Source organism: Excalfactoria chinensis, chromosome 12, assembly GCF_039878825.1.
Source record: "Excalfactoria chinensis isolate bCotChi1 chromosome 12, bCotChi1.hap2, whole genome shotgun sequence".
NCBI lineage: Eukaryota > Metazoa > Chordata > Aves > Galliformes > Phasianidae > Excalfactoria > Excalfactoria chinensis.
In genome coordinates this window covers 3241011-3253068 of record NC_092836.1, presented here as the reverse complement: position 1 = coordinate 3253068, position 12058 = coordinate 3241011, and the positions used below count along the sequence as shown (strand labels likewise).

General features: G+C 48.2%; 1 protein-coding gene across 1 annotated transcript in view; it reads right to left on the bottom strand.

The window, feature by feature from the left end:
* Positions 1-8412, bottom strand: part of PDZRN3 (PDZ domain containing ring finger 3) — a 120791-nt gene extending 112379 nt beyond the window's left edge. Inside the window, exons 1-3 of the mRNA XM_072347623.1 lie at positions 7585-8412; positions 2111-2197; positions 856-963 (exon numbers count right to left, since the gene is read on the bottom strand). Of these exons, the coding sequence (XP_072203724.1) occupies positions 856-963; positions 2111-2197; positions 7585-8301 (912 nt within the window). The 5' untranslated portion in view covers positions 8302-8412. The remainder of the gene's footprint in view (positions 1-855; positions 964-2110; positions 2198-7584) is intronic.
* Positions 8413-12058: the final 3646 nt, after the last annotated feature.

Genomic DNA, 12058 nt, shown 5'->3' with positions numbered 1-12058 from the left:
CGCTCATTTGCAAAACATAAGAGCAATAGAATTCCATTACTTAGAGCAACTGAGTTGCTCCATGATATCCTTGGCAACAAACACAGCACTTATCTTTCTGAACAACAGACTCTCCAAGTATCTCCAGCCTACAAAAATAAGACAGAGAACACTTTTCCTTAACTGTAAAATGCTAAACAAAGGGAACGGACTCACACTCAGCTGCTCTTCATGAAAACGAACTTCCTTCTTTCTCTCAAAAAAAACCAACAGCCTTTTTTCCCCCCAAACAAACATTTCCAGCAACTGGCACTTTCACAGAAAGGCCTTTTTAGTGATGTCAGGACTTTGGCAAAATGAGAAGAAATTCAGTCTCCAAACAGAATAATACAAGCAGTTACAAACAGCAGTAAAGGAGCACCTTAGGCAGGTTTATAATAAATCCTACAGAAACTGCAGAGTAGAATATTTTCTGTCCGTTTGGAACATTTATTACCTTTGGTCTTAGAGCCCAAGATAAATAAAATCATGGTTTGCACTACAGATATTTCACATATGGTTTTAACTGAATAACTTACAAGTTTCCAATAGCTTTAAAAAGAAATATCTACAGCATACCAGATAGATACTAATTCCTCAGAAAGTCAGGACGTGCACATACCAACCATAATCTGGTTTCTATATTTAGGTAAGAACTATACCTAAAGCCACAAAGGTCAGCACTGAATCAAGTCAAGCATGTTTTAGCAGACATGTCTTCTAGACAGTGTTTACCGGGGTACATTTCTCCCAAACCCACGCTAAACTTCATGCCATTTGAAGACATGACAACGGAACTCGGACTATTAAAAGAGACTGGATAGTGTACTCACATACCTCAATAATCCTGTCATGAATTTGCAGCCCTCCTTCCTTAGCAGCAGGCCCAGTGTCAACTATTTTTGATACAAAAATTCCTTCGCTGGCTGAACCATCTTGATTGTCCTTTAAAGATGAAATGAAAAACACATTATTGCACCTTGAAGTAACTCTAATTTGCACTAAGCTAAAGCTCATCTGTGCCACAGCAATGCGTGTAATTTGGAGCAAATGTTCTTAGTGATGTCTCAATATGGGACTATTTGGACTAATGAGAACACCTGATCCTCCCATTCTGAGATGTTACACAGCCAGGAATGGATTTTGATTAGGCTCATCATTTGCAAGATAATTGTTTTCTTCTGACTGAGGGCAGCTCAGTAGTAACTGTCATTATAATTATTATAATGTAGAATCCAGCAAGACAGCATCCTGACTGCACATCAAACAGAAAGCAGCAGGGCATTTGTATTTTTAGTTGCACAGCTCTTCCTCTGGAGCCTTAAAAATAAAACTGTGGAAAACAATCTCTAACTGATAAGGCATCTTCATATCCCCGCCTACTGTAAAATCAGCTATCGGTGCACAGCTATGGCTCCGAAAAGGCAAATGAAAAGTGTTAACTATAAAGAATAGCTTTCAAGTGAATTTACTGGGAATAATTTGTGATTAATGTCACATTTCTGACAGGCCAAGGAGAAGTTCTGAATACTTTTCTAAATTACTAGGACAAGGTATATTCCACTCCTTGATCTAATTAAAGTCAGATGCAGCAGCTCCTGCCAGCAAGCATCAAGCAAAAATACATTAGCGAGTGTGTGTGCAGGAAACATCTGCTGAAATCGTGGAATTCAAAAGTAGGTTGTTTAAATGACATCCCTTCACCTGCACAGAGGGCAGCCTAATCTCTGGTGGAAAGGAGAGTAAATGTCGACTTCTTAATGAACTGTAAAGGGTCTGAAGCTGCAGGTCCTGAACTCATGCACTATCTTCTACACAGTATGGTCTGAGAAAAAGATACCAGGGCTTTCACCATCTTGGGAGTTACACTCCACCTGTATCAGTGCCACCAGCTGTGACCGTGTGCAAGATTAAACATGTGAGAGAAAAGAACATATAGGTAATAGACCTCCAATACTAATCTGAACGTAAGATCTGCTCTGAAAGAATCCCAAGAGAACCAAATAGTTGTCAGCAGCATTTTTCCTCTAAGTGTTGACCTACATGGTTTTCCCAACTGGAAAGGGCAAACATATTTTAACAATTAACATACCACGCATGGTCGGCCACCAATAATATTAAATCCAAGAGAGCCCGAGTCACGATGAAGGACGAGAGTCAGTGCTTTAGTTTCTTCACCCTGCAAAGAACAGAGAGATGCATTCAAAGCATTTGTGTGCGCTGATGAGCAGCACAGATAACACTTCTATCCTGGTCTGTTGGGTCGCTTTGTTAGTTCCTTTTCCCATGAAGTTTAGAGAAAAAGCCTTGCAACAAGTCTGCGGGAGAGCTGGGAAGGCAGCAGCCCCGGCTCCAGCCACCCCACGGCGCCTCTGCAAAACCCGCCCTTGAGATTTATGCGTATTTTTTATTGAGATCTACAGTGAGACACTTAACAGCAACAGAAGATATTTATATGCAATGCTGTTCCTGCAACTACTTGACCCAGTCATATGTGATCTGTTACGTAAAATACTCCACGGCTCCAGTAGTCAGATTCTTGACTTTTCCAGTGCTTGAGGGTGTCTGAAGGACAGCATTTTTATGTCGTCTCTCTCTAGTGCTAACTGCAATGCACTGCTTTCAACAGTACGGAATATGAACTGTTATACAACAGCAAATCTCTGGCCAGCTTTAGAAACGGCTGTAAACAAAACTGCCACAAACTTTGCAAAGGGCCTATGATGCTAATTGCCATTCACAGCGCCTGCTGGAAGGAGATTCTAAGTACAATTTTCTTTGGAATTCTCACACTAGCAAAACAGAAATCCCCCAGCACTGAAAACTGTTAATTAAATTCCCCAAAACATGACATTCTGCAGTGAACAAATTCTGATTATGCAAAAAAAACGCCCAACAGAGAAAGGCAGGACAGCCTTGTAAAATCTGAAGGGCTGTGCAAGTGTCATTTGCTATCCTGACCTACCCAAGCTTGCTCCTATGTGCAGATATGCTCATAAAAGGTACATCTCCTATAACCTCACACAAAAGCTCTTTTGTGACAGTGTGACGCTACTTGGGCCTACACATTTTGCTAGGACAAACCTACATGAATACAACTAAATCTTCCCAATCCCCACAACTTCAGAATCAATCAAGTGCAAAACACAGGACTCTACAATAGCTCACAAGTACAAAAAGCCATCGAAATAATGGCCTCTTTTTAAGAAGTAAGAACAGCGTACTCCCAGCTGTATGGTGTGCACCCACAGATATCTGTGAACATTTCTACCTCTGAGATCTCTTCTTTGTTTTATTCATAGGGTGAAAAAGTTATGAACACAAAGAAGGTTTGAGGAAGTTATCTTACAAGTCTGGTTTTCATAACCAATTAATGACAAATATTACAACAGTTACATTGTAATTTGATGCAGCTGGTTTTAGTTTGTGCATTTTTCATCTAACATATCAGTTTGAAGTTGCCAATCAAATATTAATGTCTATTAGACTCATAAAAAATGTCCAAGTAATCCTGGATTACTGAATTACCTTCACAGATCTGGGGGAGATAACGAAGCCCAATTCCCTCCCAGTGTAATCTGGCAGAGCTCCGCTGACCACAGCGCTGCTGAGCCAACAGACCGCACCTGAAAATGTGGTTTACAATTTTCTTGTCAGACTGTGATCTTATCTTTCCTATGGGTCCCATAATAAGCACACTTGGGCCTGGTACAGAGAAATATGAATGAGTTCCAACTACTTTTATTTTAATTTGCCTACACTCGGCATCAGTAAGAATCAGGTACTCAGAGAGGACTGGAAAATGAAGTGAAGGCTGTTGCTCTGTGAGTCTTCCAACCCATATGTCAGACAGCATTTCAAGAAGCAAACTTCCAGTCCTGTGGGGCCACTTTCAGGGACTGATAAGTCAGCATTTGAAAGACAAGGATGTGACAGTGTCACTGTTTACTTCCACTGTTATGCCTTTTTAAAAAGGCAAATCAATTAGAACAATCAAGAAACAATTACAACATGGCTCTTGAGACACTCCCTGTAATTAAAATTGAACGCTTTCATTAAGGCCTCCTTATGTGGCTCCGATTGGATGCCTGTATGCCTGGCAGGATTAGTATTAAAGCAGATAGGTTAGGATTAGCCAAAAGTGGTGGGAAAAAAACCCCAAACACTCCGCTGCAGTGTTTTCCTGAAGTATTCCTGAAAAATGAACTCAGGGGTTTTAAGAAACTTTCCAGTCAGTCCTGACAGATTTGTGCACCATCTCCAGCGTCCCTTGAGCAGTGGAGTAGTGTTACAGAGCAAACCCCACATGTCATTCAGTGATAACTCCACCATCTGTGCTGAACAGCCAAGCACATGGGAGCAGCAGTGCATTGCTTTGGTACTTGGTTACTTTTGCAGATTCACCTCTCCGTGTTAGCAGTTTCTTTCACAATTGCTTTTGCTTCTTAAGAAAGCCATGATGTAAATTACTCTTCCAGAGCTCTGCCATTCTTTCCTCCTCAAATATGTCTAGCATTCCAGTGAAGCAATCATTAGGCAGTGAGGTAACTGGAAATGCAGCAGCTCCCTGTTCTTCCCAGCTGAGTAATGGGGATCTAATTGGCTGCTTTTTGCTTCATGTATTGCAAGACTGATTTCTTTGGTAATGCAGTGGCTAGGAAGCTCTGTCAGTTACAGGAAACACTTCAGCTCCTTGTTTATTGACTGCAGCCCAGCTGAGCCTGTTTGGGTCAGCCTGAGAAAGAACACAGTCTTGTCTTAAAGGACTTCATTTGGCATTCATGCAATTAAAACTTGTGCTCCTACCTCCACAGAGACCTCCACAGGTCTTAAACACCAGATCATGAACTGGTTCCTTTATCTCTGATGTATTTACCAAAAGCCTGCTCCTGCATTTGGTTACCATAAAGCAAAAGGGCATAAGACCAGACTTCCAAAGACCGTGCTTTGCCAAGCCACAAACCCTTCATTCACCTTTGACAGACTGACAACTGTACAGCACCAATGCCACCCCAAAAGCGCACCTTGCCAGGCACAGCTTTTACACTGCAGACTGGAACCAGCACCATGAGCTGGTTCTGATTCCCTCCTACTGCTTTCCAGTGGACTTTGATGGCTGTGTACATAAAGGATCGACTACATCAGCTTATCAATAGGTGTGAACAGTGGTATGTTTCAGCAAGGATTAAGCATTGTTTGAATAGTATGAGGTTTTTCTTGCTTACTTAGACTTTGATGTTTCAGGATGGACAGGTCTGATCAAAGGCAACATTAATTTTGAGTAAGACATGTTGCCTTTCCTACCACTCCCTCCTTAAGCTTGTCCACAATAAGCCTCACCTCCCAGCCGAGGGATAAAGTCTCCCTCTAAAGAAGCCTTCAGATTTGTCTTTTGGAATAAGCGTGGGTCAGACATCCAGTAAATACACTGCAAAACTGTTCCCTCAGTGGCTAAGAGGATGGAAAAGTGTACATGTGTTAAACAGAACTAGATTTATTTAATACCTATCTGTTTAGTGGACTTACGGAACTGAGGTATTACCAGAAGACTCTCTGGGTGCGTATAAAATAAGTATTTTATGTATTAATATAGTTACGGCAAAAGTGTGGGAAAGCTGAGTGACAAATGCAGTGCCACAAAGGAAGACTGTGTTAAGGCAAACCCAGGTCTGTGTGCCTGCAGTTCCCCCAGCTAAAAGAACAACAGTTTGGGTCCTTCATGATGGGCCTTACATCCATCACTATCATATTTCCCCTCAGCTAAGCCTTTAAACAGATCTGTAAGTGGGCACTTTGTTTTGACTGGAAGGAACACCCCCTGATTTATTCTAGTCTGCTTCTGCACCTGCAGAAACAAGCAACCCATCTGCAGGCAGAGCATCCCTTTTTCTCCATCTACAGAGAATCCAGAACATCCCGCAATAAGTTTGGGAATCACCACACTTAGCCCCTGAACCCCATTCATTAGTGCCAGGTGTTTTAACACAGAATAGTTACAGTTTGTAACAAAACCTATCGAGTATATTCATAAGAAAATAACGACAGCGGTGGTGCTGCACACTTTGGATACACAATTTCCTCTGAAGTCTGTTATTCTATATTATCATGTATGTAATCCAGGCAGCAAGGGATCTAATCCTTAGGCAAGCACACAGTGCCTTGCCAAGTGTTTATAACCGGCATCCTGCACTGTGCAGCCTGTGCTAGCACCTCTGAGAAAACAGCCCCCAAGGAAGCTTGGAAGCAGGCCACATCCCTAAACTGGGAAAGCATCCCCTGCGCTTGGTGACCACCAAGGGTCTTCAGAACACTCTCTAGCGCCCAAAGATGCAAGTTTCCCGATTGTACTTCTTTGGGCACAAGGCAGAGTGTAGCTGTTGGTGTTGGAGGGCTGCCCAAACTGCTGTGAGACATGTGATTGACCGCTGAGCCACAAGCCTGTGGTGACATGACACCTTCCAGCTTTCTGCAGATTAGGCACTGCTTCAGAAAGCTGCATAGCGGCCTTTTGTAATAGGGCTGAAAACCAGCACAGTCCTCCTGGCCAGCTGCATCCATCAATTTGATGAGAAGTACTGCTGTTAGCTACGCACCCTGCGTGCTTACAGCTATTGGGAGTAGCACCCTTGGTGCACCTCACTAACTTTACAGTGCGAAACTGAGCATAAGCAACATGACCAGCATTGGCCATGGAGCCACGTGAAGGGAAGCTGTGCTGCTGGGGGCAGAGCAGAGCTGAGGAGTGAGGAGGCAGCAGAGCTGTGCAGGAGCTCTGTGTGGGACAGCATCCCACCCAGCACTGCCTCAAATCAGAGGGGTTGGCTCGGTGTCAAGATACTTTTGGAGCTGGCAAAACATGCTGGCCTCTCTAGGAAGAAAACACCGTAATACAGAGTTTGGTCTCCCTTGCACAGCTCCTGCAGCCCCAGCACCACCGCGGCGGGGACACAGCTGCGACAGTCCCAAGCAGCTGAGAACGCCGTGCCGGGATGTGATTGTGCCGGGATGTGGCCGTGCCGGGATGTGGCCGTGCCGGGATGTGGCCGTGCCGGGATGTGGCCGTGCCGGGATGTGGCCGTGCCGGGATGTGGCCGTGCCGGGATGTGGCAGCGCATTCCGGGTCACCGGGAGGGCTCCGAGTCTCTTCATTTAAAAGATAATTGGCTCCAAGCGCTTCCCTCGCTGGGGAGCCTCGTTCCAATTAGAGCTCGGGGGCTGTTGCAGCTCTGCCTTTTGATTCCGAGCATTTTATAAATAGGCTATTTCTGAATGCCTGGAATCAAGTTAATTTTTCTCCTCGCAAATTGATTTTTTAAGGATAAAACGCAGGGACGGGACGGCTGTCCGACCCCGGCACGCAGACAGCACAGCGCGCCCCCAGGCCACCGAACACCCGCCCAGGGCCGAGCGGCAGCTCTCGGTCCCGGATCCCGCCGCCCCCGGAGGCTTAGTGCCGGTTCCAGCCCCGGAAACTCCAGCTTCGTTACGGGGAGAGAACGGCGGAGAACGCGCGCCGGGTGCGCGGGGCAGCGGGCGGGCGCGCCGTCCCCGCGGGGCCGCCCTTACCTTGCCGGGCGAGGCGGAGCGGGCGCGGGCCAGGGCGTCCAGGCGGGCGCTGTACTGCGTGAAGCGCTTCTGGTAGCGCAGCGCCGTCACCTGCAGCTCCAGCTGCGCCGCCGCCAGCCGCGACAGCAGCGACTGCTCCCGCTTCCCGGCGCGCAGCGCCTCCTTCTTCAGCGCCTTCTCCAGCGCCGCCGCCCGCGCCTGCAGAGCGGCCCCGTGGGCGCGCAGGGCCCGCAGGCAGCTGTGGCCGCCGCTCCGGCGCTCGCCGTGCGTGAGCATCAGGCCGCAGCCCTGTTCGCACAGCCCGGCCGGCCGCGCCTCGCAGCGCTCCCGCATGTGCGCCTCCACGTCGCGCAGGTTGAGCACCTGGCGGCAGCCGCGGTTGCGGCACTTGGCGGGGGAGAAGTCGCAGGTCTCGGCGTGCTCTCCCAGGTGCTGCAGCGGCACCACCGCCTCGCAGCCCCGCGCGTGGTTGTCGCACTTGATGTCCAGCTTGAGGATGAGGCTCTTGAGGGGCAGGACGTGGTTGAGCTCCTTGGCGGAGATGCGCTGGCAGTTGGCGGGGCAGCTGCCCTGCTGCACCACCCAGGGCAGCACGCAGCCGGCGCAGAACACGTGGCCGCAGGGGGTGGTCAGCGGGTCCTCCAGCACCTTGTTGCACAGGTTGCACTTGAAGTCGGGGTCCACTTCCCCGCTGAAGCGATCCAGCTCGAATCCCATCCTCCTTCCGCTTCCCCCAAAATAACGATAAAAAAGAAAAACAAAAAGCCCGGCCGAAGTAAGCGAACCGCAGACGGGACGGGGGAAGCGAAGCAGCCCCAGCAGCCCCAGCAGCCCCGGCAGCCCCAGCTCCCCGCGAGCAGTCCGGCCCGCAGCGCCGTCACGGAGCGGCCGCTCGTTCTCCGCCGCTCCCGCGGAGCGCCCGGCCCCGCTGCCCCGCGCCCTCGCTCCGCCGCGCTGCAGTGCCGGGCGCTGCCTGCACTCAGCTCCGCCGCGCGCCCCGCCCCGGCCCGGCCCGCACCGCCCCTCGGCTCGCACCGCCCCCCGGGCCCCCTCGCGGCTCGTGCCGCCCCTCGTCCCGCTCGCGGCCCCGTGCTGCCCCTCAGAGCCCGGCGGAGCTGCGCGTTGCCCCTCGCGGTTCCGTGCCGCCCTCAAAGCTCTTCAGTCTTTCGCCGCCCCTCGCAGCCCCGACGGAACGTCCCCCGGGACTCCCGGTGAGGCACGAGGGCGGCTTTGCGCTCCGTGGTGAGGCGTTGTGCGGCGGCCGTTCTGCTGCAGGTGACGGAGAGCACCGGCAGGGCGAGGGAGAGCGCGGCTGAGAAGCACGTGGCGTGCCGGGCCCGGCGGGAGCCGCTCCGTCCTTCTTGTAACGTGCTTTCCGTCATGGTAAGACAAGCCCAGCTAGAAGTGTCAGCTTCAGTGCCCTCCGCGCACACCGTGCCACGGCGCGATGGTTTCTGAGCGTGTGGGCCGTTGTCCCGTACCCGGCCGCTGAGAGGTGCCGGGCCGCTGGACACGTGTCTGTGCTCGGGGCTGTCTCAGGGGCGCACGTTTAGCATCGAGGCGCTCCGCTTCTCCAGCGTGAGTTCACTCCAGCTACGAGCGATCCATAAAGCTAAAGGCAGCGAGCATCACATGCAGCGGGTTAGGTACGCGATCAGGGAAGCTTTGCTGCAGGATGTCTGGAGATAGCTGCTCTAAAGCAGAGCCCTTTGTGACCACCGCCAAACGGCCGTCCTTAGATGAGCATACCAAGTGCTTCCTCACACGTTGAGCGGGCTGCAGCAGGTAGGGATGGTAATGCTGTGTCCTTCACTGGTGCCCCGGCAGTTTGCGCCGGTGCTTCCAGCTGTGCATGCAGGGTGCACAGCTGGCCTGGTGGAGCCGGGGGCAGAGCTTTATTGATTCAGCAGTGATGTCAGTACGGGCTCCTGAAGCCATCTGAAACTGTACAAATATTTGGATGGAAAATATGGGCAAGAGCTTGAATAACATTTTCATGTGAGGTCGTGGCTAGGCAGATGCTGTGCTGAGTTCTGTGATGCCCTTTAATGTGACGTTTATGTAGGAATGGATACTTTATTTATAAACCAAGTATGACGGAAGCTTTCAAAGGCCACTGCAGTTTAGGCAGCAGTTGGGAATACTGACAGGGAACCAAAGTTCCCCTCTCCCTGCTGCCATTATCCGAGGGATAAGGCACAAATGGAGCCTTCCCTACTGGAGACACTTACATTTCAGTTCTCCCTCTAAAAAAAAATAAATAAATTAAAAAGCAGTCTCTCAACAGGAGCCTTTAATGTTACTTTCAAAGGCTGTGGTTGGAACTGAAAGGAGGTTTGGTTTCCAGCGTGTTGCCAACAGGGCTGAAATTACATTGCCGCAGCTGAGGAAGATGGTTTGTGTGTGGTCAGAGCTCCCCATCAGAGGTGGTGTGCTGGGGCAGGAGCTCCTCCTGAACCAATAGGGCTGTCCTTTAATTCTGCTGTCCCAACATAAGGATACGGCATGTCATTGTTGTGCTTTGGGATGCAGCACAGACACAGTGCCAGCTCTGGAAGACCTGCAAAAATAAGGTTTTGTTCAGTATGCATTTTTTCTGCCGCCGCATTTTCCAGTCTCAGGAAAAACCAAATTGCTTAGGGGTGCCAATTCAGTTTTAATTGCACTTGTTCATATGGGTTAGCATCACTTTGTGCTTGATTATGAGATCCCTGCAAGAAACCTGGTCTTTTTTTATACACCATTTGCCTTTAAAATGCCAAAACCATTTGACAGTTCAGATGGAGTCAAATCCTGCTTCATGGTCATCCTGTGTCATTCTTTGGTCTTACTCTATTCTGGACAAACCTGCTGTGTTAACAGGACATGTCCTGTGTGAAGTGATCCTCGTGCACGTGGTTTGTGAGCTGGAGCCTTGTGGAAGCTGAAGCTCGCAGTGCTCATGAGCATACTTGAAATATTTGTAGCATATTTATAATACGTGCCTTATACTGCGTGTGTATCCAGAATGTCGAGGTTTTCCCAGCGTTCTGTTCATTGCCTGGCGCTGCAGAGTTCTGTCAATTTGAAAGGTTCTGTATCCTGTGAGATTTTATGAGCTTTGTTGTACTGTGTATGTTGTAGATGTGTATCAGTAAAATACAGATCCTTTGTTCTACTGCTGGTGGGAATCTACATTTGTGTTAACAGAGGATAGCAGAACAGCTGGCGGGTGTGGACCAAATGAAACTCTGCCTTATAATGGCAGAGCATAGTATCAACCACAGCATAGGCAGTTTGCAGTGATAATGATTTATATGACACTTATTTGAAGTATTTTGTAAGAGGTTACACTGCGGCTTGGCAGTGGAGCTCGGATTCCATGGCTTTGTGTGTACAAGGAGATGGCTGATGGAATAGTGGGGCAGATGCTTAAAGGTAATTGTAGATAGCAACAGAACAGGCGTCAAAAATAGGAATCAATCCCTCTATCAGAAGGAATGTTTGAGCAAGAAGTAGAAGATAGCACCCAGCAGAAACACGAATGTCCTTTCTTGACGTTCCATACATATTTTTGTGTAGTTGATTAACAGCTGCTTCACTGCCTCAGAAACCTTGAAAGCCATCATTTGTGCCCGTTTCATAGCTTCCTTCTCCTCATCTCTTCACATAACTAAAGCCATAGCGATGCTTGTATTTTATTGATTAAGAGACGAGGCCCAGAAGAGTTTTGGCTGTAAGAACACATTCCAAAATTAACACGAATAAAGATAAAGGTATAATTCAGTGCTGTCTGTCCAGATAGTTATATCAATTCCCCTCCACGTTATCTGAAAGAATTGAAGTTATTTGTTGTCCTTTTTATTATGACACTCCTCTTTACTGTCAAGGAGAATTGTCTGTTTTAAGTTTGGGCTTCATGGAGTGCAAGAATGTAATTCAGTCCTGGTCTGTATGCTAGCAATTGAATACTGCTTTTCCTGAGCTGTTCTTCACTTGATGCTGGAGCCAGTTTTGGTGAGCAGCTGCTTTTTACACACCAGTCTGTGATCTGAGCACATGACAGAGGCCCGGACGTGGCTGCTGGTTGCCTGAAAATACCGAAGGATGCCAGATTTCATTGGAAATCCCAAAAAGGCTCCGTTCTTGTGCCCTGGCCTGTGACCACAAATGCTGCATCTTTGAGATTCCTCTGCAATATAAAAATGTGCAGAAGGTACCAAATTGTGATGCAGACCCCCACATTCAGTACCATATCATTTCTGTGTCTTTTCCTCCCGTATTTAAATATTTAGAGAGAGTGAACTGTCATTATCTGTTCTTAATTCCCTTTTACACATCTTAAATGTTGTAGCTAATGATAATGTTTAAATCCAGACTGTAGTTAACTCAGTGGTAAAGGGTGGGACATAAAATGCAAGCTGTAATTAAAAGGCATCTTATGTAGGAGGTTTTATGATGAATTCAGAAAAGGGAGGTCAGGCAACGTCTCAGA